General features: G+C 40.2%; 1 protein-coding gene across 2 annotated transcripts in view; it reads left to right on the forward strand.

The window, feature by feature from the left end:
- The window catches only part of MAMDC2 (MAM domain containing 2), a 104,764-nt gene that overhangs the window by 57,060 nt on the left and 21,588 nt on the right, over window positions 1-26,116 (forward strand). For both annotated transcript variants that reach the window (XM_075210965.1, XM_075210964.1), the window contains exons 3-7: window positions 13,655-13,923; window positions 16,906-16,990; window positions 19,807-19,944; window positions 20,093-20,349; window positions 25,723-25,816. In XM_075210965.1, coding sequence (XP_075067066.1) covers window positions 13,655-13,923; window positions 16,906-16,990; window positions 19,807-19,944; window positions 20,093-20,349; window positions 25,723-25,816 — 843 coding nt within the window. The remainder of the gene's footprint in view (window positions 1-13,654; window positions 13,924-16,905; window positions 16,991-19,806; window positions 19,945-20,092; window positions 20,350-25,722; window positions 25,817-26,116) is intronic.

The raw sequence follows: 26,116 nt of genomic DNA on the forward strand, positions 1-26,116 counted from the left end.
GATTCTGTTTCCTACATAGCAATAACCAGGAACTCTACCCCTGCAAATGACTGTTCTTTTATAACAGGGCTCTCTCTCCTACTCACCATGGATACTCTTTCCCTCTTGAGTAGCCATACTGCCTGGGTGAAATGACCTCCCCCCTATTGATAAAGGAGCACTTCACCAGGGGGCTCTCATATAGTGGGACCTCCTTCAGCTCTTCTGTTCTGGTAGCCATGCTGCCTCTGCAGATCCCCACATCTGAGGGGTATATGGCGCTTACTTTTTTCACATTGCCTCTTGCCACACACTCACCCCTCCTAGTAAACATGTGACAGCTGGGCAGCTTCTTCCAGGGCTCTTCCCACTTACAGCTCCTCACTACTGTACCTATGTAAAATATCTTCCCTATTCCGGGTATAGTCACACTTGCCTTCACACAGTATTTAGTCCTGAATCCATTCTCGGTGTGCTGACACTATGGTCAGGTATGGAAAATTCTCAATAGTAGGCCAAAATTGACAATTTCTAAAAATCATTTCAACACCTTTTCTACCTTGTGCTTTCTTGGCCAAACCCTTCTTTTCTGTGATATGGCAAAAGGTGTGCTGATAAGCTAATCTGTTCTAGAAATGGGTTCAAAAAATATTATAACTGGAACAAGGTAGAAATATGGCATTAAGTCCACTAAGCGTGGTATGAATTTCCACACATATGCATGAAACATGATCACGTTATGTTGATTCCTTGTGGCGATAAGTTATCCCTATACGTTCTTTACGGGCATTAATATATCATTGAAATATATTATGTTATTACTTACAGGAGTTACAAATTTATACTGAGATCTTCACAATCATGTACTGTATTATGAGAAGTATTGCTTTGATATATCATGTTTTCTATAAGGATTATACACTCCAAATATGCTCCTTTCAAAACCAAGAAATTTTCAAGCTTTTAGGATCTGTGGACTGTGCAATAAATAGAAGGTTTATTGCCTGTTTGTGACACTAGTGACACCAGACATCACAGAATGAATAATCAGTGCCAGGTGGCATGTAGCAATTCTCTGAAACATACATCAGAATACATTTATCCCTTGTTGCTTACATCAAGTGATTTGATGGAAAGCATGTTATCTAAAGCAATTTAAGATTTTAGGATTGATCATGACCACATTAGTGTATTATTTTTATAATCATCCTGACAAGCCTATAATAAAGACAGGCCTGATTTAACGTTAAATGTACAATTGCACAAAGAATTTATCCACTACATGCTTCAGTGACTGTCAGTTTATTTGCATGTCTCTTAAGATATATCCAACTTTAAAATCTAGCATATACATACATCAGAGGAAAAAATGCAGCCATTAATCAGCATATAAAATCCACATATAAATCAGTATAAATGTCACTCACCGGACCGTGAGTGCCTCTGCGCTGGTGCGTGGCTCCCTAGCCTTCCTGCCGGCACCTATCCTGAACCGCGGCTGTCCGCCATCCTGATGGTCTGCGCATGCGCAGCTCTCAAGAACTCTTGAGACTGTTGCTTTTAATCTAAATTGGTTGATCAGGCAACTCCCTATTTAAGGCACCTGTGTGCATTACCTCATTGCCTGATCTTGGAGTCTCATTCCCTGTGAGTCTCTGAAGGTGTTCCCTGTGTTCTACTAGTGTCTTCAGTTTCCTGCTGATTCCTGATCTACTCATCGCTGGTTTCCATACCCGCTACTATCTCCTGTGTACTACTAGTGTCTTCAGTTCCAGGGAATTCCCTGTGCTACTCTTCGCTGGTTTCCATACCTGCTACAGTCTCCTGTTTCCTGCTTGTGTCCTCAGCTGGACTCTGATTACCGGATCTACTCACCTGTGGTTCCTACACTCGTCTCTGCCGTTCAGCGTCTCTGCAGTTCCTGCATCTCCCTGTGGACAGACTGTTCTACTGAATAGCGGTATGCCTATCTGTTATTGACTTTCTACGTTTACACTGCATATCCGCTAGGACAAGTTTCCACGCTCAGCAGCGGTATCCATACCCGCTATAGACTGTTATTGTTACGCTGCATACCTGTTTGGAATTAACCGTACTACTCAGTCGTTATATGCATAACTGTCATTGACTATCCATTATTGGCCTGCATATCTGTGCTGAGCAACTCTCTACCAAGCAGCGCCACACATACCGTTATATAGACTTTGTTGGATACGCTGCATACCTATTGGGTTCAAGTTCCTCTGTGCTCTCAGTGTCTGCATCCTATTATCTTTGTATGCTTCCACTCATCAACACTTGTACACATCCTCACCTATTAAGCAGTGGTACAACTTGCTATACACAGACCACTGACTTCCCCGCTACCTACCTGCACCTGGACAAGTCTTCTCACCATAAGCAGTGGTACAACTTGCTATACGCAGACCACTGACTTCCCCGCTACCTACCTGCACCGGGACAAGTCTTCTCACCATAAGCAGTGGTACAACTTGCTATACGCAGACCACTGACTTCCCCACTACCTACCTGCACCTGGACAAGTCTCTTCACCATAAGCAGTGGTACAACTTGCTGTACGCAGACCACTGACTTCCCTGCTACCTCCCTGCATCTACTCACGTCCATCCTGATCTCCGTGTTCAAATCTGCCTTTCCATTATATCAGCTAGTCGCTGATTCTTTGACCAAAGATTGCTGCAAGTCACTGACTTTCCTATTATTTATTGGCATTCTCTCTCTATCTGCTGTGATATTTGTTCCGCTAGTCACCCCGCTACCAGAGGACCGTTGTGTGAGCTTCACTACTCTGGTAAGCCCAGTCATCTGGTGAAATCCTGGGCAAAACTCCTAGTGCCCGTGACAGTAAGATCAGGCCATGACAGACCCAGGATCGGAACCAACAGCTAAAGAGATGTTGCAGTATCTGGTCACCCGAATCGAACAACAAGATGTTCGCCAACAACAGTTGTTGCAATATTGTCAGGCATTAGCCTCCCAAGGAACCCCTGTGCAAAATGTAGCAGCAACCGTTGATCTTCCAGTATCTCCATCTCCTTCCCCAGTGCCATCCCAGGTTTCCATCGCTTTCACGCTACACCTGCCTACTCCTTCTAAATATGATGGAGATCCCAAAACCTGTAGGGGCTTTCTTAATCAATGCTCCGTTCATTTTGAACTTCAACCTCATAACTTCTCTCCTCATCGTTCCAAAGTGGCCTACCTCATATCTTTGTTTTCCGGACAGGCTCTCGCATGGGCCTCCCCTCTGTGGGAAAGAAATGACCCTTTATTGCAAGATAGTGCCTTGTTTATTTCTACGTTTCAAAGTATTTTTGACGAACCTGGTCGTGTTATCTCTGCAGCTTCCTGTATCCGCTAAGTATGTCATTCAATTTCAGATACTTGCCTCTGAACTTGAGTGGAACACTGAGGCATTGATCGCCGCCTTCTGGCAGGGGCTTTCCGATAAAATTAAAGACGCACTGACCTCTGAAGAGTTACCCTCCTCCATGGATGATTTGATTTCCCTTTGCCATCGTGTAGACATGAGATTTCGTGAAGGAGAGATTCCGAGAGAATAACTTCCTGCAAAGCGCCTCTTCGCTCAGTATCTCAAGTTCGTCATTCTCCACCTCCAGTAGAACCTATGGAGCTAGGTCGCTCTAAACTGACATCTGAGGAGAGAGAACTAAGAGTGAAAAATAGACTCTCTGTATCTATTGCGCTGAATCTACTCACATGCTGAACTCATGTCCTAGGAAGACGGGAAATGCCAGGCCCTAGCCAGTTCTGGAGAGGTAAGGTTAGGGTCCCTGGAGTCCTCTCCATGTTCTACGAATGTGAAAGTTTGTGCTTTTGATGTCACCGTTTCCTTTGCTACCAAATCCTTTGTCTCCCAAGCACTTATAGATTCTGGAGCTGCTGGAAATTTTATCTCTAGTTCCCTAGTGAATCAATGGTCTCTACCAGTGATTTCCTTAAAGGTTCCCATTGCCGTTACTGCTATTGATGGATCACGTATAATTAATGGTCTCATTACTTAAAGTACGTGTCCACTGACTCTTCAAATTGGAGCCTTACACCAAGAAAAAATTTATTTATTGATCCTTCCTGTTACTACCAGTCCCATCGTACTAGGCCTTCCATGGCTTCAACTTCATTCCCCAGATTGACTGGAACACTCCTCAAGTCACTTCCTGGGGTCCCGAATGTCGTCATCGTTGTCTCTCTCAAGTTGTTCCACTCAAAATACATCAGTCGTCCATTTCACCATGTCCACCGGGCCTCCCTCCACAGTATGCTTCCTTTGCAGATGTGTTCGATAAGGTTCAGTCAGAACGCCTTCCTCCTCATCGGGCATGGGATTGTCCGATTGACTTACAACCTGGCAAGAGTCCTCCTAGGGGCCGTGTGTATCCACTTTCATTACCTGAGACTCAAGCAACATCTGAGTATATTAAGGAGAACCTCCAGCGAGGATTTATCCGACCTTCTACCTCTCCCGCTGGAGCGGGGTTCTTTTTCGTAAAGAAGAAAAATGGATCATTACGTCCCTGTATAGATTTTCGTGGACTCAATGCCATTACCATCAAAAATCGGTACCCTATTCCGTTAATCACTGAACTTTTCGATCGCATTAAGGGAGCCCAGATCTTTACCAAGTTGGATATTCGAGGTGCCTATAATTTAATCCGGATCAAGTCCGGAGATGAATGGAAGACAGCTTTTAACACCAGGGATGGCCATTATGAATATCTTGTTATGCCCTTCGGGTTGTGTAACGCCCCCGCTGTCTTCCAGGGTTTCGTGAATGAGATCTTCCGGGACTTGCTGTATGTCTGTGTCGTCGTCTATCTGGACGACATATTAATTTTTTCCCAGGATCTGCCCACTCATCATCAACATGTGGCAGAGGTCCTTTCCAGACTCTGAAGAAATTATTTATTCTGCAAATTAGAGAAATGTTCATTCGAGTTATCCCAGATTCCATTCCTGGGATACATTGTGTCCGGAGTCGGTCTTAAGATGGATCCAGAAAAGGTGAACGCTGTATTACGTTGGCCCCAGCCAACTACTCTCCGAGCAATCCAACGCTTTTTAGGATTTGCGAATTATTACAGACGCTTCATTCAAGGGTTTTCGTCCATTGCCTCTCCTATAGTGGCCCTGACCCACAAGAGGGCTAATACTAAACAGTGGTCCTCCGAGGCCCTTCAAGCTTTTCAGTCTCTCAAAGAGTCCTTCTCTTCTGCTGCTGTTCTTCGACAGCCTGATGTGACGCTTCCCTTCTTCCTAGAGGTAGACGCCTCTAATGTTGGCTTAGGGGCCATATTATCCCACAGATCGGAGCAACAAAAATTCCATCCTTGTGCCTTTTATTCCCGAGGTCTTCTACCCGCGGAGAGGAATTATACCATCGGTGACAAGGAGTTGTTGGCCATGAAAGCAGCATTAGAAGAGTGAAGATATCTGCTGGAGGGAGCTCGTCATCCTGTGACCATTTTTACGGACCACAAAAACCTGTCATATCTGCAGTCAGCCCAATGCTTGAATCACCGTCAAGCAAGATGGTCTCTTTTCTTTTCCCGTTTTGAGCTGATTATAACCTTCAAACCAGCTTCCAAGAATAAAAAAGCAGACGCCCTGTCTCAGGCGTTCGTGACGTCCTCAGATGTTGAAGATGGTCTTAACCATTCTATTTTAGACCCCAAATGTGTGACTCTGGCCACTTCGTCCACCAAGGTGCTACCATTTGGGAGAACCCTCGTGCCTCCATCTCTACGGAGAAAAATATTGTCCTGGTATCATTCCTCACGTTTTTCTGGACATTTCAGTGAACGCAAGACCCTAGAAGTCCTTTCTCGAAGCTACTGGTGGCCTTCTATGACGAAAGATGTCAAAGACTTTGTGGCCGCTTGTGAGCTGTGTTCCCAGTTTAAAACCCCCCGCAGAACACCAGCGGGATTACTAAAACCACTACCCATTCATTCCAAACCTTGGACCCATATTAGTATGGACTTTGTCACCGATCTTCCGCCAAGTAAAAAGTGTAATACCATCTGGGTAGTGGTGGATCGATTTTCGAAAATGGCACATTTCGTTCCTTTGACCGGTTTACCTTCTTCATCTACTCTGGCTGATCATTTCATCAAAGAGATTTTCCGAATTCATGGATGTCCTTCTGAGATTGTTTTGGATAGGGGAGTGCAATTAGTTTCCAGATTCTGGCGAGCCCTTTGTAAGACCTTGGGTATTCGGTTATCACTCTCATCTTCCTACCATCCTCAATCAAACGGACAGACCGAGAGAGTCAATCAAGATCTTGAAACTTTCATTAGGATGATCTCTTCAGCCAACCAAGACAACTGGGTAGATTTACTCCCATGGGCAGAATTCGCCCATAACAACATGTATCACGAGTCATCTTCAAGAAGTCCATTCTTTGTGGTTTACGGTCACCATCCGTCTTTCCCGGAATTTCCTGCCCTCCCTCCCACCCAAGTTCCTGCTGTGGAGACTGTTTGTCAGACCTTCAAAGATATCTGGTCTCAGGTCAAAACCTGTTTAAAAAAGACATCTGCCAGATACAAATCCTTTGCGGATAAAAAGAGGCGGGCTATTCCACCACTAAAAATTGGAGATCGTGTATGGCTTTCTACCAAAAATATTTGCTTGAAGGTTCCATCTATGAAGTTTGCTCCTCGTTTCATTGGTCCATATAGGATCATTCAAGTGATAAATCCAGTCTGTTTCAAACTTCTACTACCCAAGAACCTTCGTATCTCCAACGCCTTCCATGTGTCATTACTCAAGCCTCTTATCATCAACCGTTTCTCTGTTCCTCCTTCAGCACCTCGGCCAGTTCAAGTTCATCAAGAGGAGGAGTTTGAGATCACTCATATATTAGACGCAAAAATTTCGCGAGGAGTTCTTCGTTTCCTTGTGCACTGGAAGGGCTTTGGCCCAGAGGAGCGTTCCTGGATCCGGGCTGATGATCTCAACGCCCCAGCTCTTCTAAAAAAATTCTATGCCAAGAATCCAGGCAAACCCGGCTCCATGTGTTCTGTGCCCACCTTTAAAAGGGGGGGTACTGTCACTCACCGGACCGTGAGTGCCTCTGCGCTGGTGCGTGGCTCCCTAGCCTTCCTGCCGGCACCTATCCTGAACCGCGGCCATCCGCCATCCTGATGGTCTGCGCATGCGCAGCTCTCAAGAACTCTTGTGACTGTTGCTTTTAATCCAAATTGGTTGATCAGGCAACTCCCTATTTAAGGCACCTGTGTGCATTACCTCATTGCCTGATCTTGGAGTCTCATTCCCTGTGAGTCTCTGAAGGTGCTCCCTGTGTTCTACTAGTGTCTTCAGTTTCCTGCTGATTCCTGATCTACTCATCGCTGGTTTCCATACCCGCTACTATCTCCTGTGTACTACTAGTGTCTTCAGTTCCTGTGGATTCCCTGTGCTACTCTTCGCTGGTTTCCATACCTGCTACAGTCTCCTGTTTCCTGCTTGTGTCCTCAGCTGGACTCTGATTACCGGATCTACTCACCTGTGGTTCCTACACTCGTCTCTCCCGTCCAGCGTCTCTGCAGTTCCTGCATCTCCCTGTGGACAGACTGTTCTACTGAATAGCGGTATGCCTATCTGTTATTGACTTTCTACGTTTACACTGCATATCCGCTAGGACAAGTTTCCACGCTCAGCAGCGGGATCCATACCCGCTATAGACTTTTATTGTTACGCTGCATACCTGTTTGGAATTAACCGTACTACTCAGTCGTTATATGCATAACTGTCATTGACTATCCATTATTGGCCTGCATATCTGTGCTGAGCAAGTCTCTACCAAGCAGCGCCACACATACCGTTATATAGACTTTGTTGGATACGCTGCATACCTATTGGGTTCAAGTTCCTCTGTGCTCTCAGTGTCTGCATCCTATTATCTTTGTATGCTTCCACTCATCAACACTTGTACACATCCTCACCTATTAAGCAGTGGTACAACTTGCTATACGCAGACCACTGACTTCCCCGCTACCTACCTGCACCTGGACAAGTCTTCTCACCATAAGCAATGGTACAACTTGCTATACGCAGACCACTGACTTCCCCACTACCTACCTGCACCTGGACAAGTCTTCTCACCATAAGCAGTGGTACAACTTGTTATACGCAGACCACTGACTTCCCCGCTACCTACCTGCACCTGGACAAGTCTCTTCACCATAAGCAGTGGTACAACTTGCTGTACGCAGACCACTGACTTCCCTGCTACCTCCCTGCATCTACTCACGTCCATCCTGATCTCCGTGTTCAAATCTGCCTTTCCATTATATCAGCTAGTCGCTGATTCTTTGACCAAAGATTGCTGCAAGTCACTGACTTTCCTATTATTTATTGGCATTCTCTCTCCATCTGCTGTGATATTTGTTCCGCTAGTCACCCCGCTACCAGAGGACCGTTGTGTGAGCTTCACTACTCTGGTAAGCCCAGTCATCTGGTGAAATCCTGGGCAAGACTCCTAGTGCCCGTGACAATAAAACACTGAATGTGACAAGCTTATAGTAACTCTCATTAATAGTACTCAACACAATTCCTCATATAATGATCAAATAAAAAGAGTCTCTGTCCTTTAATAGCAATTGTCCTTTGGTACCAATGGTCCTGAAATGTTGGGTATACCACTTTTTTATCTTTTTCTCCTTCGGAAAAACAAAGATTGCTATATTACACATAAAATATTTGCCATCTATTTGCAGATAGCAGCCAACTCAGTCATATATCGACGATATTCACAACACATGAGTAGGCTTTTTAATTGTACAGATGTTAAATCCAATCCATTTTAGGCAATATAAAAAGCCATTTGAAAAGTTCATCAACTTGCTGATAGTAAAATAAACACTATACCTTAGATCCTAATTAAGTGTCTCAGATGAAATGCAGGCTGGAAATGCTCTAATGGCACTAACTGCTTCTTAAGGGGTGGTTTCATCAGAAGTATAAACAAAACATCCTATAGTGCACCTTAAATATCGTTTCCCAAAGTAAGTGAGCCAATCGTTCACTTATTCTTATTAGTTTCAATATTTCAATACAATTTCATAAAATGTAATAAACTTTAAAACCATAGAAATGACTAAGCCTCGTACTTTGATTCATTAATTCATAACGCACATGTCGCTAAATTACATCATCAAAATTAAAACTATGTATATACATTGCTACATTAAACTTGATAACTTATCCTTATAAGATAAGTTACCAGATTTAATGTAGAAATGTATATACATAGGACCATTGCTACCAAAGCACAATTGCTATTAAAGGACAGAGAATCTTTTTATATGATCGTTATATGAGGAATTGTATTTGAGTACTGTTAATGGGAGTTACTATAAGCTTGTCACATTCAGCATTTTATACTCATTTATATGTGAATTTTTTATATATTTTTAACTAAGGATTTGTGTGAATATAATAAATAACAACATACTATAAACACTTTATCCTGCGCTCTTTCATTTAGTTAGTTTTTGGTATACAGTGCTAATAGATACAGTATCTGTTTTTAGAGAGCAGCAGTTAAGTGAAGCACCTTAATACCGAACACCAGATTAGACTATTAGACAGAAGTGCAGCGCCTGTATTTACTTACTAGTGCCTAAACATTTTTTTTGTGTGTTTCATTAATCAGCATCACCATCAACTCGGAGACTTGCACCTGCCTATGACACACACAAAAATACGCCTAGTAAAAGGTGTATGTTAAAAATACGGTACATGTACACCAAAATCAAACTTGTCTCTAAGTTTCTAGGTTGGCTTGTATCTCCACTCCCCTTGCCCTCCTCTACAAGCGCAAGTGGGAGCAAGTATAAGATACGCTCAACTCAGAATAAGGACAATATTTGTGTGCCTGCATAATTGTAACAAATTGTATGCAAGTCACATTATTAAGTGGAATGCTTAAATTTACCTATTTTTCATTAGAATTTAATGAAACCTTGTTTTCTGGGGAAACTAAAGTTTCTCCTTTGTGAACTGAGCATTCCAAATCAAGAGAGGATTATTTTTTTAGAAAATATGTACATGTACTTTTTAATGTATCTGTTTTGGAAATGGAAAATGTAGCTGTTCTGAGAGTGACCTTGCAGTGCTGCCTATTTTCTCAGCAGATTCAAATATAAGGAGATAAGACTTCACTTGACACATTTTGTCTTTATCTGAATGATGATAATTGCAAAATAAAATTTACATTAATGTCAGTCAAACATCGGTCAGTTTTCTAGATTTGAATATCTATATAGACGGGAGACAAATACATTGCAAATGTTATAAGAAACCCTAGGATGTAAATAGATATATTCATGTGAATAGTGAACACCATGAGAACTGACTGAATTAGATTCAATACAGCCAGATCCTAACACTAAAAAGAAATTGTACAGAACAAGAAGTTCTGGAAGAACAGATGAACCAGATGGAAAGGGATTTTATTAAAAAAGCATATCAGGAAAATGTTTTGGATTGAAAATAAAAATGCAGCCAATCATGATAGGTTGGGTTTGTCTTTTATTACAAGATATAGTTGCCATCACAAAAAACTTTAAAAAAAATGATCTGTAAATTTTGGGTATCCTGGGTAAGGATCCAATACACTACCAAATATTACCAGAAAAACCCTTGCTTATCTATAGAAGAGCTCCTACTCTTAGGGATAAATTAATGAGGGACATTATTGTAGAGAATCCACCTATAACACATATTAAAACTAAAGGGTTCCAGAGATGTGGATTGTGTCTTGCATGTAGAACAATTTAATTAAGGTTAGTAAAACTCAAGAAATTATTGTCCATGGTCCAGCCTATAAAATAAATTAATTTATCACATGTAATATGAAAAATGTAATTTATGTGATGGAGTGCAATTGTGGACTCTTATGTAGGTAAGACCTCTAGAATGCTAAAAACTTGCAAAGCGGAACATATTTGGAATATAAGAAGGGAAACCCATTCTGTTTCAGCCCATTTTAGGGATAAACATAAACGTTCAGATAAATTTTTGATAAACTTTTGGGTGATTGAAATGATACAAAGTAAATGGAAACACAGGAATGCGTATGCTACATAAATAATACCGGAAACGTTCTCATGCAATTGTGAACAGATTGATACCAAACTCAATGTAATTTAAGTGTTGGAAACCTCAATTAGCCTCTTCACCACTTTATATTTTATATTAAAAGATAGAAAATACTTTAAACATATTTAAATGTAGATGCGTTAATAATTAAGCTACGTATTAATCGCATGGCAACTGATTGTAGTGTACAGAAATTAATGAATACCGCTTCATCCAATTATTAAACTTCAACATCTTATGTTAGAACTGGTGTGTTTTAGTATAATATTGACAGTAGGAAACGTGTTTCTACTCATTGTATTGTATGAATTTGAATATTTAATGTAGAACAACTACAGGCGTACATGTGTCTCTGTGCTGGTCTGCGCAGCATTTGCATGAATGCATTTTTACTGTACTTGACCTGTGTTAGACCGCGCGTTCATTCCAATGGTCTATCTTGCAGGTCATAAGGAGGTGCAAGTGTCGGATGCCTGCATAGTGAGTATAGTTATAATACTGAATGTTTAAAAGTTTCTACTTGGTATTTTCAAAAACAGTTACAACAGAAATAATTAAAGAGCAAAAGATAAAAATATCCATCATGGGTCTTCAATTGTGCATTTATCTGTATTTTTGTAACAAACTTTGCCTTGGTGGTACACCAGAGCCTTGAAAGACATACAACATACAGCCTGAAATGTTAACTATAGGCATTTAATTTTTATTTTTTTTAAATAGGTCTAGTTTACCATACTTACATCTGTTTTCTGACATGCGAGTTAAATTGGTCATCAAATTTGATGCTTATGTTTATGTGTTTTCACCACTTGTTATCAGGCTGTATTTTTCGGAAAGTAATATTACAGAGGAGTATTTTGAGCCTACATTTTACTGTGTGTTCCCTAGTCTCATTATATAATTTCCTGCTAGAAACAGTTGGCAAGTTCCACCAAAAGTGGCTTTGTATGCTATGCCACTTAACGTTATATAGCTGCATTTAAGGTACAGTAAAAAAGCAACATCGTGCTTGCCTTATTTTGACTGCAAATTGTTTGACAAGGTTATCTTGGGTAATGTACCTTATACGGGTATATAATATTAATACATAACTATTAGAACTCATCTAAGACGTCCTTTAATAGACCAAATGCTTTTATACAGGCCATTGAACTCCAAGGTGGCTTTTGATATCTGCTAATTCACAGAAGCAAGTATGTTATTCCATGTAATACATGAGTAGTAATTAGAATGCATGAGTTGCTTTTCTTAAACTGTGTTTTTGGTAAATCTACATTTTTGTTTAATTATGCATTATTATTTATTATTATTATTATTGTTGTTTTTCTGTTACCACTCTTGCATGGTTGGCATTGTTGTGGTGGAGCCACCTGACTTTACCCCCCCCCCCCCCCCACACTAGGAATAGGCTTAGTTATACAGAAGATCAGAAGATCCACCGATCTGGCAGGTGTAGCTAATGGCCTGGGACTTAAGCTTATATTTTTTATATTATATTAGTTTTATGACATAAAATTACAATATTGTGATATTTGCATTAACACTATATTAAATGACATTTTAGTATACCTATTTTTTTGCGTAATTATGTAGTTTCTTTGATAGTTTTTAAATAAATTAAATGCAATCTGTCAGCCAGTCAGACAGAGTAAATTCTGTGACAGAAAACTTATAAATGGGACCTTGGATAGGACCAGTTGCCAGTGTTTTGCTTGGTTCATTGGAACCAGGGTAACATCTTATAAAGGTAAATATGATGGACAAAACATGGAATGAAGTAAAGAAGCTGCAAGTATTGTTTAAACACAGTGTATAAATAGATGTGAAGTATATTATTATTGTGTCCTTGGAATAGATGATATAAATCATAACATGGTCACCAAAAGTATTATATTTGATGACTAGTGATGCCAGAAGTTGAGAAAGAATATCTTTCACAGTTGTTTAACTTAATATGGGGTCTCTATAGTCCTAGATCCAGTGCAATCTTGGACAAACAGACCTAAGAAATTTGATTTCTCTTTTAGCTCCATCTACTAAGTGGTGGATTTAGATGAGGTAATAATATAGAAAAAGCTCACATACCTGCATTCCTCTGATGTCTCTAGTGGAGATCTTCTCTTTTGATTAGTGCAGCTTTCCATAAATTACTGTGGCATTGTTTATTGTTAGGTTGTTATTTTTAGCATACATTAAAGTTTTGTCTCACACAATACAATCTGAATGATTGACCTGTTCTATTAATAATTATTTTGGCATATTCTGCATATCAATAAAGGGAATGGAAGTGACTAATTCTACCTGCAAATGTTAATATTAAAGAAAATATAATTTTTTAATGGATTGCACTATAATAAATAATTAAAAACAGCTTAAAGCCTGTTTCATATTAGTTATCTATGAACAATAAAATATATTAGAATCAGTATTTCATGCTTTAATGAACAATATTTCTGAAATTAAGAGTAAAATATACTAAATCATAACCAGTATCTCTAGTGATACTCTGCTCTTTTGTTTACAGGTCATTATGTCTCGGTGGATACGTCTCGTGGGCTGCAAGGGGAAAAAGCTGTTCTTGTTAGTCCAGATCTCCAATTTGATGAATGGAGCTGCCTTAGACTGGTTTACCAAATTACTGGGTTGGAGTCTTCCCCCAATCCTAGCATGTTAAGTGTTTTTGTCAGGCCCGATGGAGAGAGCTTCGATTACCTGCTATGGTCAACCCAGGAACAGTCAGATGGCTGGTTAATAGCAAGTATTGACTTAAGAAACTCATCGAAAAAGTACAAGGTAAACAAACACTACTGATACATTTAATTCCTTTGGAAAATATAAACATGTGTTGTAAGGTTTTGCTCTCTCTTTCTGACTTTTTTGTAGTATGTTGTTAGGGGATAATTGATACAGCAAAAAGAGATTATAGGTCCACACTAGTTTAGGACTCGCCTCATAACAGTATACATGGCGAATTATTACCATTTAATGTTTCTTTAGTGGGGGTGCTCTTCCAACTTGTTACATACAGTTTATATCAAGACCAGAGATGAAGGAGCAGGCACTCCAGTCCAATAAATACTCATATATTTTATCACAATTAAAACCACTTTTATTATTAACTCAAAATTGGTAATATTTACATGCTACTTCCACTAGACCATAAGACGGTGAAATATTAGTTGAAATATATAGGAAAGTGAAAGACTGAAATAGTGTACTAATAAAATATTTTATATCACACCTTTAGGTAGGGCCGACAAATGATGTTTGATGTTTCAAATCTAAAACTACAACTATTTTTTGTGTATTACAAGGATGTCCGTCAATCACATTGTTGTTGTATTTGTGTCTATAGAGGCAGAATGTCTTTCAAAATTGTATTCTTATTTTGTCTCTTCATACTTCCATTACCCCGTCCATATGTACAATAAAGATAGGGGGGTATATTTACTAAACTGCGAGTTTGAAAAAGTGGAGATGTTGCCTATAGCAACCAATCAGATTTTAGTTATCATTTATTTAGTACATCCTGCAAAGTGATAGATAGAATCTGATTGGTTGCTATAGGCAACATCTCCACTCTTTATAACCGGCAATTTGGTAAATTGTCACTGTTTTATCTCATCATGCTCACTCTACTCCACATATGTATATAACTGGAAGAGAAAGTGGACATTCCTATTTACAGGACATGGGATATATATAAATTTTATTACCTAATATACACTTTTAGTAAAAAAAAAATAATTCTATAATCCTTCTTTCATTTCCTATGTTTCCTACTGTTTCAGCAGTTGTAACAGTAATAATATTTACCAATCATTTTATATTTACTCAGACCTTCTCCCGTATGTGCATATTGATTATATAATTGTAAATATTGTTTTTAAGTAATTTCTACCCCAATTACGGGAAAATTATATCCTATTCAGGGACATATTTGAGAAGGAAAGAAATACGTTTCATTATTGCCCCTTCTTAGGGAAAAGACCGTTCCTATATAGGGTATTCAATCCTATATTGTCACTTTGCAATTAGTGATTATTTTTAGATTTAAGTTTAAATATGGGCTCCACCTTGTATTGACAATCCACCTCCTCATATATTCATAGTGTCCGCTACACTCTAAGCATTATTATATCCAAAATCGTTAGATTCGTATTGGAATTATTGTGAAGACCAATAATTAAGTGTTTTTATTATTACTTTTGGATTGCCACTATTTTCTAAGATTCTCATATCCTGATAGTGGTTATCATCAAAATCATGTGAACTTTGCCAACTCATAGATACTGTAGTGAATTTCAATAATCATGCAAAGTTGCTACATAATTAATCTTCACACCACATATCCATAGCTATGGTAGCCATACAAATAGAGCATGCTGTTAGTCTATTGGTTGTATGTGAGCCGATGCAGTGAGATGTTCAACTTTGGGCACCGTATATATATTTCTCATGCCCTTATATTCTCAATACTGTCTCTAAATCTCTCACTTACCTAACATTCCTGAGAGCTCCGCCAATTGTGCATCTCGTATCCCCTCAAGTATTCTGCTGCACTCTGGGTAACCCGCTGTGCACCACCGCTGCTGGCTCCTACTTCCCGGGTCTGTTGAGTCACTAATGACACCTAACCAGACATTTATTTCGCCACACTAAAGGATTAGTTAATAGGGTAATTTATAACAGCACAGTATATAACAGCAGAGTGCAAAAATGTTGAACTCAATTTGCATACTTTTTATACATTTTGCCCAAGATTGTCTGTCATTGAGATGAGATGGTGACTGTTTTGCATGATTTATCTAAGCACTGCCCGCATCTTTAGATGCAATTTTCATGTAAGCACAGCCGGTCTGTGTAAGCCACCCTCTTCACTAAAGCAATGTTTGCCCATCCCCCATAGTAAGCCAACAGAGATACAGAACTGTTGTTCAACTGTTTCTTTTACCACTGTATTTAGGGTTGTGTTTGACACTGGCCTGGATTTGTGGTAATGACATTTTAGATTTAATTTTTTTTAATTGAAGGGGCAGCCACTTGCACTTTGTCTTTTTGACTTTTTATTTGTGCCAGAAAAATATATGATTGTGTTTAATTTCTTGTAAAATGCATTTTTTCTTTTATGCATACGGGATGTGGTAGTGGTTGTGGCCAAGGAGCGCTTTGGTGATGGGGGCAGGAAACAAATAAGGCCAGGGGTGGCAGAAAAGTTCATTGTTGGCGAATGTTCACATATGTTTGATTTTTGACAATTTCAACCATTGTATTACTTTCCAGTGTGCACAACTGCATGCATGGCAAACACTTTGTTTGCAACTTGCATTGTGCACAAATTTCAAGTTCAAATACACCACTAAGTTATGCCCTACTGAGTTATATCTCCACTGGGAAGAAAAATTCAGCTAATTTGTGCTCTAAAAATACAATCAAGAGCCTGTCTCTAGTCAACTCCACCTTTGCTCATATAATCAAAAAGTCATCATCATCATCATGCTCATAGACACCCTTCTGGCACACAAAAGCAGATGCAATGACACTACAAAAATGTAGAAGTGGCTTTTGCTCTGTGCTGCACCTCTGTGTAATATAAATCTATCATCAGAATAACACTCATTCACTGTTTTGGTTACCTTATACTACTGAACTGAGTGACCAAGTATAATTGGTATTATAATAAATTAATTTGGACAGCTACAACATAATTTCCTACAGTATTTTTTTTTTGAAAGAGAGGTGGTGCTAAATTCTTGCTTTTTATTTTTATTCTAGATTATATTAGAAGGCACACTTGGAGCAGATACAAATAGCAGCATTGCAATTTATGAATTAAAAAGGACCACTGGGTATTGCATTGGTATGTATAATATCATCCGCAGTTATTTCCAAAGTTTATTGCTGTCTGGGTATTCAGTATATGTCATTTTAAAATGTGAAAGGATATACTAATGACTTTGTTAAAACACTATAATGTTGTATTTGTATTTTGAAGTTTTCAATTTCTGAATTGCTTACTTTGTCTAGACACAAGTACAAGAAAGCCATTGAGCTAGCAATAATCTTTGTGGGAAAATGTAAGCCAATGAAAAGATTCAAAGGACAACTTGAGGGTCAATTACGAAGCAAATTAGACATAGGCAGGCTGTTTAGCACATTTTTAGATCTATTGAGCACATTATGCTTTGCACAATAATTGCACAGTTTTGCTGGTAATAAAATGTATATGGTCAGCAAGAGCACATCTTCCTGTTGAGAACTCGCTGAACTTTTCCTTTTTGCTTTGCTTTACATTATGGGCAGTGTCAGGAAAAACACCACTGCAGGGTGTGCGGTTGCTACCGTAACTGGAAGTGAGTGGCGCCCAACAATGCTCTCAAGAGGATGTGCAGTGCCCCAAATGATACAACATTACGCACAACAGGATGGGTGGTTGTGTATTAGGTGGGAAAAGCTCTATACAGAGGAAGATGTATATTAATTGTCATGCTTGGGGTACTGTCTGTACCCGGGCTGGGTTGTGTCTCTGGATTAGAACTGGTGACTGTGCAGAAAGGTGGGTGGCTTGATTAGGTTCCTTTGCATGGAAGAGAAAGCACTAGTACAAATGGTGGTTGCTGTGAGTTCAGGAGACTAGAGAATATGAATGGCACTGGAGAATAAAGAATGAAAATAAATGAAGAATAGCAAGACAGTGGTCAGATTTAGCAAAGGAGACCAGATTGGAACCGGAATGCTGGACCAGACTTGAACCGGATAGCAGACTGCACTGTCTGTGCAGGAATAACTAGGAAGACTGCAGACTGCTGGGAACCAGATTGGCGCCTGAAGTATCAACATTGCACTGGCAAAATGTAAGGACTCCAGGAAGTCTTTTTATTCTAACTGTTATCACCTGATTGGAGGCTGCGGTCAGCTGAGCTGTAACAGCACTCTGAATGGCTGAGAGGGATCAGGTGACTGAATCCAAGATGGTGGCACCCAGGAATTGGTTTTAGAGGGATCTCTGGAGTAGAGACAGATTGGGCAGCATCCTGCAGAGAGATGAGTGAGACCAGCAGAACCTGCCGACCGCAGGACAGCTTAGAAAGACAGTGAAGGGGTAAGTAACAGGACTTGAGAGCTGGAAGAGGGGAAGAGGTGTACTCAGTGGGCACAGCAAGAGAGGCTGCAGATCAAGCATGCGCAACAGTGGAGGCTATGTACTATGAACACCCTACACAAGTGGCTGTGTACTAATTGGGCACAACAGGGAAGCTGTGTACTAAATGGGTGCAGGAGAGGAAGCTGTGTGATAAGTGGGCACAACAGAAAAAAATCACATACTTAGTGGGCACAAAAGGGGAAGTTGTGTACTAAATGGGCACCCCAGTGGTAGATATGTACTTAATGGGCACAAGAAGGCATTCTATGTACAAAGTGGTCTCAAAATAGAAGATGGTAAGTGAGCCCAATAGTGGAATGTAGTAAATTGGCAGAGCAAGTGAATCTGTGTACTTAATGGGCACAGAAGGGGAAGCTATGTACTTAGTGGATTCAAGTGTGTTAGAGGTGTTCTTTGTGGACACAGGAAGTGTAGATGTGTATTTTCTGGGCACAACATGGGCAGCTGTGTACTTAGTGGGCACATGAAGGGATGTGTATTAAGGAGGTACTTAGTGTTCACAACAGTGAAAATTGTGCACTTAGTGGGCACAAAAGGGGAAGTTGTGCACTAAGTGGGCACCTCAGGGGTAGATGTGTACTTAATGGATATAAGAGGGCATTCTGAGTACTTAGTGGGAAGCTGTGTACTAAGTAGTTCCAATAGGGGACTCTGTGTACTAAGGTACAACAGGGAAGCTGTGTACTATTTGGTCTCAACAGAGAAGATGTACTAAGTGAGCCCACAAGGGAAATGATGTAATAAGTTGGCACAACAAGTGAATTTGTGTACTCAGTGGGCACAAGAGGGGAAGATGTGTACTTAGTGGGCGCAAGAGGATTAGATTTGTTCTTTGTGGGCACAACAGGGGTAACTGTGTACTTAGTGGGCACAGGAAGGCATGTTGTGTATTAAGGAGGCACAACATGAAAAATTATGCACTTAGTACACAACTTCCCCTTTTGTCCCACTAAAATCGGACCCCCTGGGGTAGAGGTGCACTTAATGGACACAAGTGGGCATTGTGTGTACTAAGTGGGTACAATAGGGGAAGCTGTGTAATAAGTGGTCTCAACAGATAAGATGTACTAAGTGAGCCCAAGACGGGAATGGTGTAATAAGTTGGCACAGCAAGTGAATTTGTGTACTTCGTGGGCACAAGAGGGTAAGCTGTGTACTTTGTGTTCACAAGAGGGTAAGGTGTGTACTTAGTGGACGCAAGAGGACATGCTATATACTTATTGGGCACAAAGAGGAACACTTTTCTGTTCTGTATTGTACATAACTGGGAAAAGAATAGGGGCATATTCTAAAGTAATTCTAAAAATTCTAAAGTTCATACTCCTTGCATCCTTTCATGGTTCTTATAAAGGAAATATTTTAATTTGTTTTAATTCCAGATAACTAAAAAGGTAAAACACTGGTTGTCGTATTAATGCACATAAATTGAATGTCAAATAAAATGCACTTTATTTACGACTAATCATATATGTGATAATAACAGCATTTTTACAGTCTGTGTGTCATTGTAGAGTGTGACTTTGAAGAAAATCATCTTTGTGGTTACATGAACAGCTGGAATCCAAATGTAAACTGGTTTGTTGGAGGAGGCAACATCAGAAATTCTCAGGCCATCATGCCTAGAGACCACACAATTGATACCGAATTAGGCAAGTAGTAAATAAAACTGTAATGTGTAGTGGACGAGGGCTGCAGTTCCCAATTATATCAGTATATGTACTATTGTTGACTGAAAGTTCTCACATGCACATCATTTGTATGCCTCTGTTTTATGACATCTTTTTCTTTCATTTATAGGACACTACATGTATGTTGACTCTGTTTATGCCAAACAGTTCCAAGAAGTAGCACAGTTAGTTTCCCCTTTGATTGTTACACCTATATCTGGTTGCCTTTCATTTTATTATCGAATTCAGCGTGAAAGCAGTAACGTCTTTATGGTTTATACAAGAGATTTGCACGGCTCATATGAAGAAATCTGGAAAATGAACAATGTGAGGCAAGGTGAATGGAATCTGGCAGAGGTTGACTTGAATGCTTTATTCCCAGTAGAGGTAAGACTGAGCCTTAATGTGATTTTCTAAACGAGCCCTATGAGGAAATCCTCATACCGTCATGTTTTCCTTTGTGTTTTAGAGTTTTGTATTCCATCACTGAACACCTTCAAAATGACTGCTGTCTCAAACAAATGGTGTTTCTTGAGTATTTACAAATGACAGTCAAAATAAGTGAGCATAAGAGTGCATATGTCTTGAGTGGAGAGGAATGTTTTTCAGTAAATTTGAACATTTAATACAGATGTGGAAGATAATACTTATAATTTACCCGTTGCATATACATGTCTAAAGATATCAGACAATTAGGGGGTAATTTACTAACAAAATAATTATTTGAAAATTGACTTCTGGTTTAGGTCTGCTGTGCTCTACTGCACAAGACAATGCAAGATATGTCCAAATATAAATTATAAATTTGCAAACTAAAGCATAGAAAAAAAATTCAAAGTAAATATATATTTTTTTCCCCTTATGAAATACATTTATTAGTATGCTGTTAATGTCTGCTGAACATAAAATACAGTTTTACAGTTGGACCTGATTGCAAACACATGTTGCAGCATGCATACGAGACTGTCATCACTACCGCTCAGGACTCAGACTAGTCCTGTAGCTGAAGCAAGAGATATGGCGGATAGACAAGTAACTTTGAGATCTCAGAGCTTACTTCGGACATGGCTGCGTGCACTTGAGTTTGGCATGCCCCTAATATACATTGACTGCGCCAAAACGCAGCTTCCCCGCCCTGTTCACTCCCCGAAATCGTAGGCTGAAGTAAGTGTCCTTTGTGTTTGACGACGGAGCGGACAGGGCTGTGTTTACTGGTGTATGGCCATGTGCAGAGTAATTTTGCGTACAATACGCTCATAATCGGCAGATACCTGCCTTGATAAATCAGGCCCTTTATTTTTTATGTTTTATTTTTATCAGGCCACGCATGCACAGATCCACCAAGTCTACTCTTATCGCCGCCAGTCAATATCGTTGGGCGATATTTTCATAGTAAATCACAGCAGTAGGAGGTTTTCTATGACTGTGATAAGCGGCAATAGAAAACCAGCCCACCTTTTAATAAATATACCCCAAAGCCATGCTCATAAATTTTTCTCTTCAGTTGAGTTAAAACTATTAATGTAATGGACCCAGGTTATATTCACGTTTATTTAGTGCCTGATCTCTTACTGAAACACTCAGTCATCCATTCTTTAATATCTACATTGGGTCACTTATTAATATACTTTAAGAAGCCTCATATAACAAGTAATTGCAATAAATAGAAAGAATATATGCCCAATTTGTTGTAATTCATGTTCTCTCTTGTCAATGTCATACCTGCAATACTAAGTTTCAAGTACTGGGCCCCTTACAGCCCTGGGCCTTAGGTTACCACCAAAAGCACCCATAATATAATTGACATCTGCTATTAATAGTCTCAAAATACAAGGAATATGTTTTCTAACTTTCACTTTGGAACTAGAAGTTGTTTATGCGCATGAAGATTGTATGTTCTGTTTAAAATATGGATTAACATGTCAATTACATAGTTAAGTCAATTGTTCTTTTAATTGGTTAAAAGTGAAGGAGATGTGATATAGACAGTGTGTGTAAATTACAAGGACAGACAGAATGGTTATCTGAGCAAGTGGCAGGGATGGGTTGTGTTTTTTGAAGTTGTAAAGTTATGTTTCTTTTTACCATAAGCATTTAGTGGAGATGTTATTGACAAGAAGAATCTGAGCTATAGATCGATCATTTGATACCAAAATTCATAATTGAATTCTCATTTGGACTTAAGAGACTGTATTGAATGGCCTTCCTGGTAAGCAGTGCTAGACATTTTAGTGCCCTGGGAGAGACAGGTCACCGGCACCCCCATCTAAGTGGAAATGACATCAGCGATTGGGGGCATGGTCAACCTACTGTGGGGGTGTGGCTAGCACTTTACAAGTTCTAGACCGCTTGGAAACACCCTCCCTCTCTCCCCATTATACACGTTCTGGCTTTGTAAGGATCTTTATGTAATGAGCCTCCATAGAATCACAATACTTTCAATGCAGCTATCACATGCTAACTGTATAAAAAGTGAATTGGTTATTGAAATAAAACTCACTGAAACAAAATGAAACATAATTATAATGGTACCATCTTCACACTTCCCCTTCATCACACTGTGCCCTCCATCAGTTTCCCCTTTATCACACCGTGCCACAGAGCCATCTTTATCACACTGTGTCCCCTTATCACCATCACACTAAATATACATATGTGTATATATATATATATATATATATATATATATATATTATATATATATATAATATGCACACGCTCTAACATGTACAATATAAATAACATCCTAGTGTCCGTCGTACCGTGTATAGCGCATTCCTATGTGAGCCATACCATACAGAGAGCATTCCTATGACGGCCATACTATACATAGAGCATTCCTATGACGGCCATATTATACAGAGAGCATTCCTATGACCGCCACGCTATACAGAGAGCATTCCTATGACCGCCACACTATGCAGAGAGCATTCCTATGACCGCCACACTATACAGAGAGCATTCCTATGCCCCTCACGCTATACAGAGTATTCCTATGACCACCATACAATACAGAGAGCATTCTTGTGACCGCAATGCAGATCCTATCCCAGTGACCCCATATAATACAAAGAGCAATTTTGTGATTGCCTCACAATACCACCCCCCTAATAATAAATGAACCCCTCTTAAAAATTGTTAACTCCAGGATCATCATAAAACCCCTATCAACATTAACTCCCTCATCCAGTTTAATAATTAATCCCCTCATCATAAATTAATTTCATTCATATTCATTAAACTCCCTCATTACCTCCTTCAGTCTCATCAAAAAATTGTATATTTGTGTGCCCAGAGTGTCTGTCTCTCTATGTGTGTGTCCAGTGTCTGTACCAGTGCATGTGTGCTCAGTATCTGTACCTGTGTGTGCATGCCCAGTGTGTGTACCTGTAGTTTCTGAAAAATTACTTACCATAAGATGTCCAGGGACAGCACAGCATGGCCTCAGTGCATAGGAAGTATGGATCCTGGAATATTGGGGGCCCTATTTTGAAAAAAAAAAAATTGGTGCATGAAATTTAGAAAATACAACCAGCTCAGGTGTTAAATCAATAGCATCCACGTTTAAAAATTAGCCCCAACAATAAAATAATAGTATTCCTATTTATTAAATAAATCTATTTCCCTCCCTCCAAACAACTCCAGCAATAAATTAAATAGCATTTACGTTTAATAAATATAACCATTTCCAAAAACCATCCCTGGAATTAAATAAACTCAGCCCCACAGTTAATAGCCCCAAACCACCCCAGTGTTAAATTAAAGGTCCTGTCACCTCCCATCAATAAATTAAATTGATCCACCATCACTCCACAAATAAAATAGTACCCATTAAATAATTAGCCCCCACCTGAACGCCACCTTTAAATTAATAGCCTACCTCTCACCCATGTACTAAGACACCCGTCCTCCCTACCCTCATAGCACACTTTATATTAATACACCCCCCCACTTCTCTCACATATTATGGCAAAATACCACCTCCCCTTCCCTAATAAAGCATAGCAGCATGTAGCATACACCCCCCTCCATCATAGCAGCATGCAGCACACATCCCCCCCTCCCTCTATCATAGCAGCAAACATCCCTCCCTCTATCATAGCGGAACACATCTCCCCACCCTCTATCATAGCAGGACACATCTCCGCACCCTTGATCATAGCAGGACACATCTCCCCACTCTCGATCATAGCAGCACACATCTCCCCACCCGTCGAACGTAGCAGCACACATCCCCCCTCCCTCTATAATAGCAGCAAACATCCCTCCCTCTATCATAGCAGGACACATCTCCCCACTTTCTATCATAGCAGCACACATCTCCCCACCCGTCGAATACAGCAGCACACATCTCCCCACCCGTCGAATGCAGCAGCACACATCTCCCCACCCGTCGAACGCAGCAGCAGCACACATCTCCGCACCCGTCGATCGTAGCAGCACACATCTCCCCACCCGTTGATCGTAGCAGCACACATCTCACCACCCGTCGATCGTAGCAGCACACATCTCCCCACCCGTCGATCGTAGCAGCACACATCTCCCCACCCGTTGATCGTAGCAGCACACATCTCCCCACCCGTCGATCGTAGCAGCACACATCTCCCCACCCGTTGATCGTAGCAGCACACATCTCCCCACCCGTCGAACGCAGCAGCACACATCTCCCCACCCGTCGATCGTAGCAGCACACATCTCCCCACCCGTCGATCGTAGCAGCACACATCTCCCCACCCTTCGATCATAGCAGCACCACCACCCACATTGAAGCTTTTGCTTCAAGTCCTACCTTCTTTCTTCTTGTCCAGCCCTTGCTGCCAAGCAACATCATGACATCAGACGCTGAGGGGCAGAGTTTAGAAGGGAGGAGTAGCCGGTGCCATTTTGGATTCTGAGGTCTGTCAGTCATAGAGGCAGGTAGCGGACGGCCGTTGCGCCCTGGTCTATGGCACCACCCGAACCTGCCTAGTTATGGCTCTGCTGGTAAGAGTGTCTGTGCGTCTTGCCAAAGTGAAGCACTGTCCACTCAGTCAAAGCCCGACCATAATAATGTATTTCTGAACTATTCAGCAAATGCCAGTTCAGTTAAGCAGAATATTGTTGTGAGGACAGTAAATTTCGGGCCCCCTTAGCCTTTCATAACCACTCAGTGGAGCAGTCCACACCAGGTTGGTGACTCCTTCCACTACACATTACAGGTACTTTGCACCTGTCCCGTCCCCCCCTCTCGGCACTCCTGCCTACATCTAGAGCACCAGCTACACTGAGCAGCATACTACCAGCCACTAAAAACCCCACCGGGAAATCTGGAATTAATAGCATGGAATTTATTGAATCTCAGGGATTCCAGGCTTACAGATATAATAATAAAATATTTTCATAAATGTTCCATTTCCTTTGATATTTCATAAACTTAAATGATGGTTTCTATTAGGTTGTAAGGCAATAGGATATCGCTAGATTTAACTGGATTTTTTTGAAGAACCAGCTTTTACATATTCCTAAAATGAAACCACGGTTATTATAGTCTTATTTAATAAAATGTAGTCTGAAACATGCAACAAAATTGGACATCACTGGTGAACTGATGAATATAATGTGTATAACTGAGTGGTAGGTGATATTAGTCATTGCTGAAAACAATGTAATTCTACATGTATTTTTATTTCATTAATAGGAAAATGTGTAAAGATTTAAAAAAGAAAAGAAATGTCCTTTGATTTTTTTCCTCCAATTTAACATGTTGTTTAAATATTTCAGGTTGTCTTTGAAGTTGCATTTAATGGCATCCAAGCAGGATATGTTGCTGTAGATGATATTTCTTTTTCTGCTGAATACTGCAGTGGTGAAAGAGGTATAAAAACTTATTTCTGCCAGTTTGATATTCATCATTACAAAAAAAAAGTGACTCATTGATGTATCTCCCTCTAGGGAAACTGACTGTTGTTAATCAGTCACATACTTTTCTTCTCTAAAAGTTTTTCATATGGTAAAGTTGAGGTATCTGCTACACATGTGATATGCATACCTTATAACTACCATAAATGATGGCAGTCCACATACAAGTTGACAAAAAACTGTGGGGTTTTTTAAGATGTTGCATCTACATCACACTTCCTGTCTCTTTACCCCGACCCAAAACTATTCCAAGAGA

The sequence above is a fragment of the Mixophyes fleayi genome, chromosome 1, assembly GCF_038048845.1.
Source record: "Mixophyes fleayi isolate aMixFle1 chromosome 1, aMixFle1.hap1, whole genome shotgun sequence".
Classification (NCBI taxonomy): Eukaryota; Metazoa; Chordata; class Amphibia; order Anura; family Limnodynastidae; genus Mixophyes; species Mixophyes fleayi.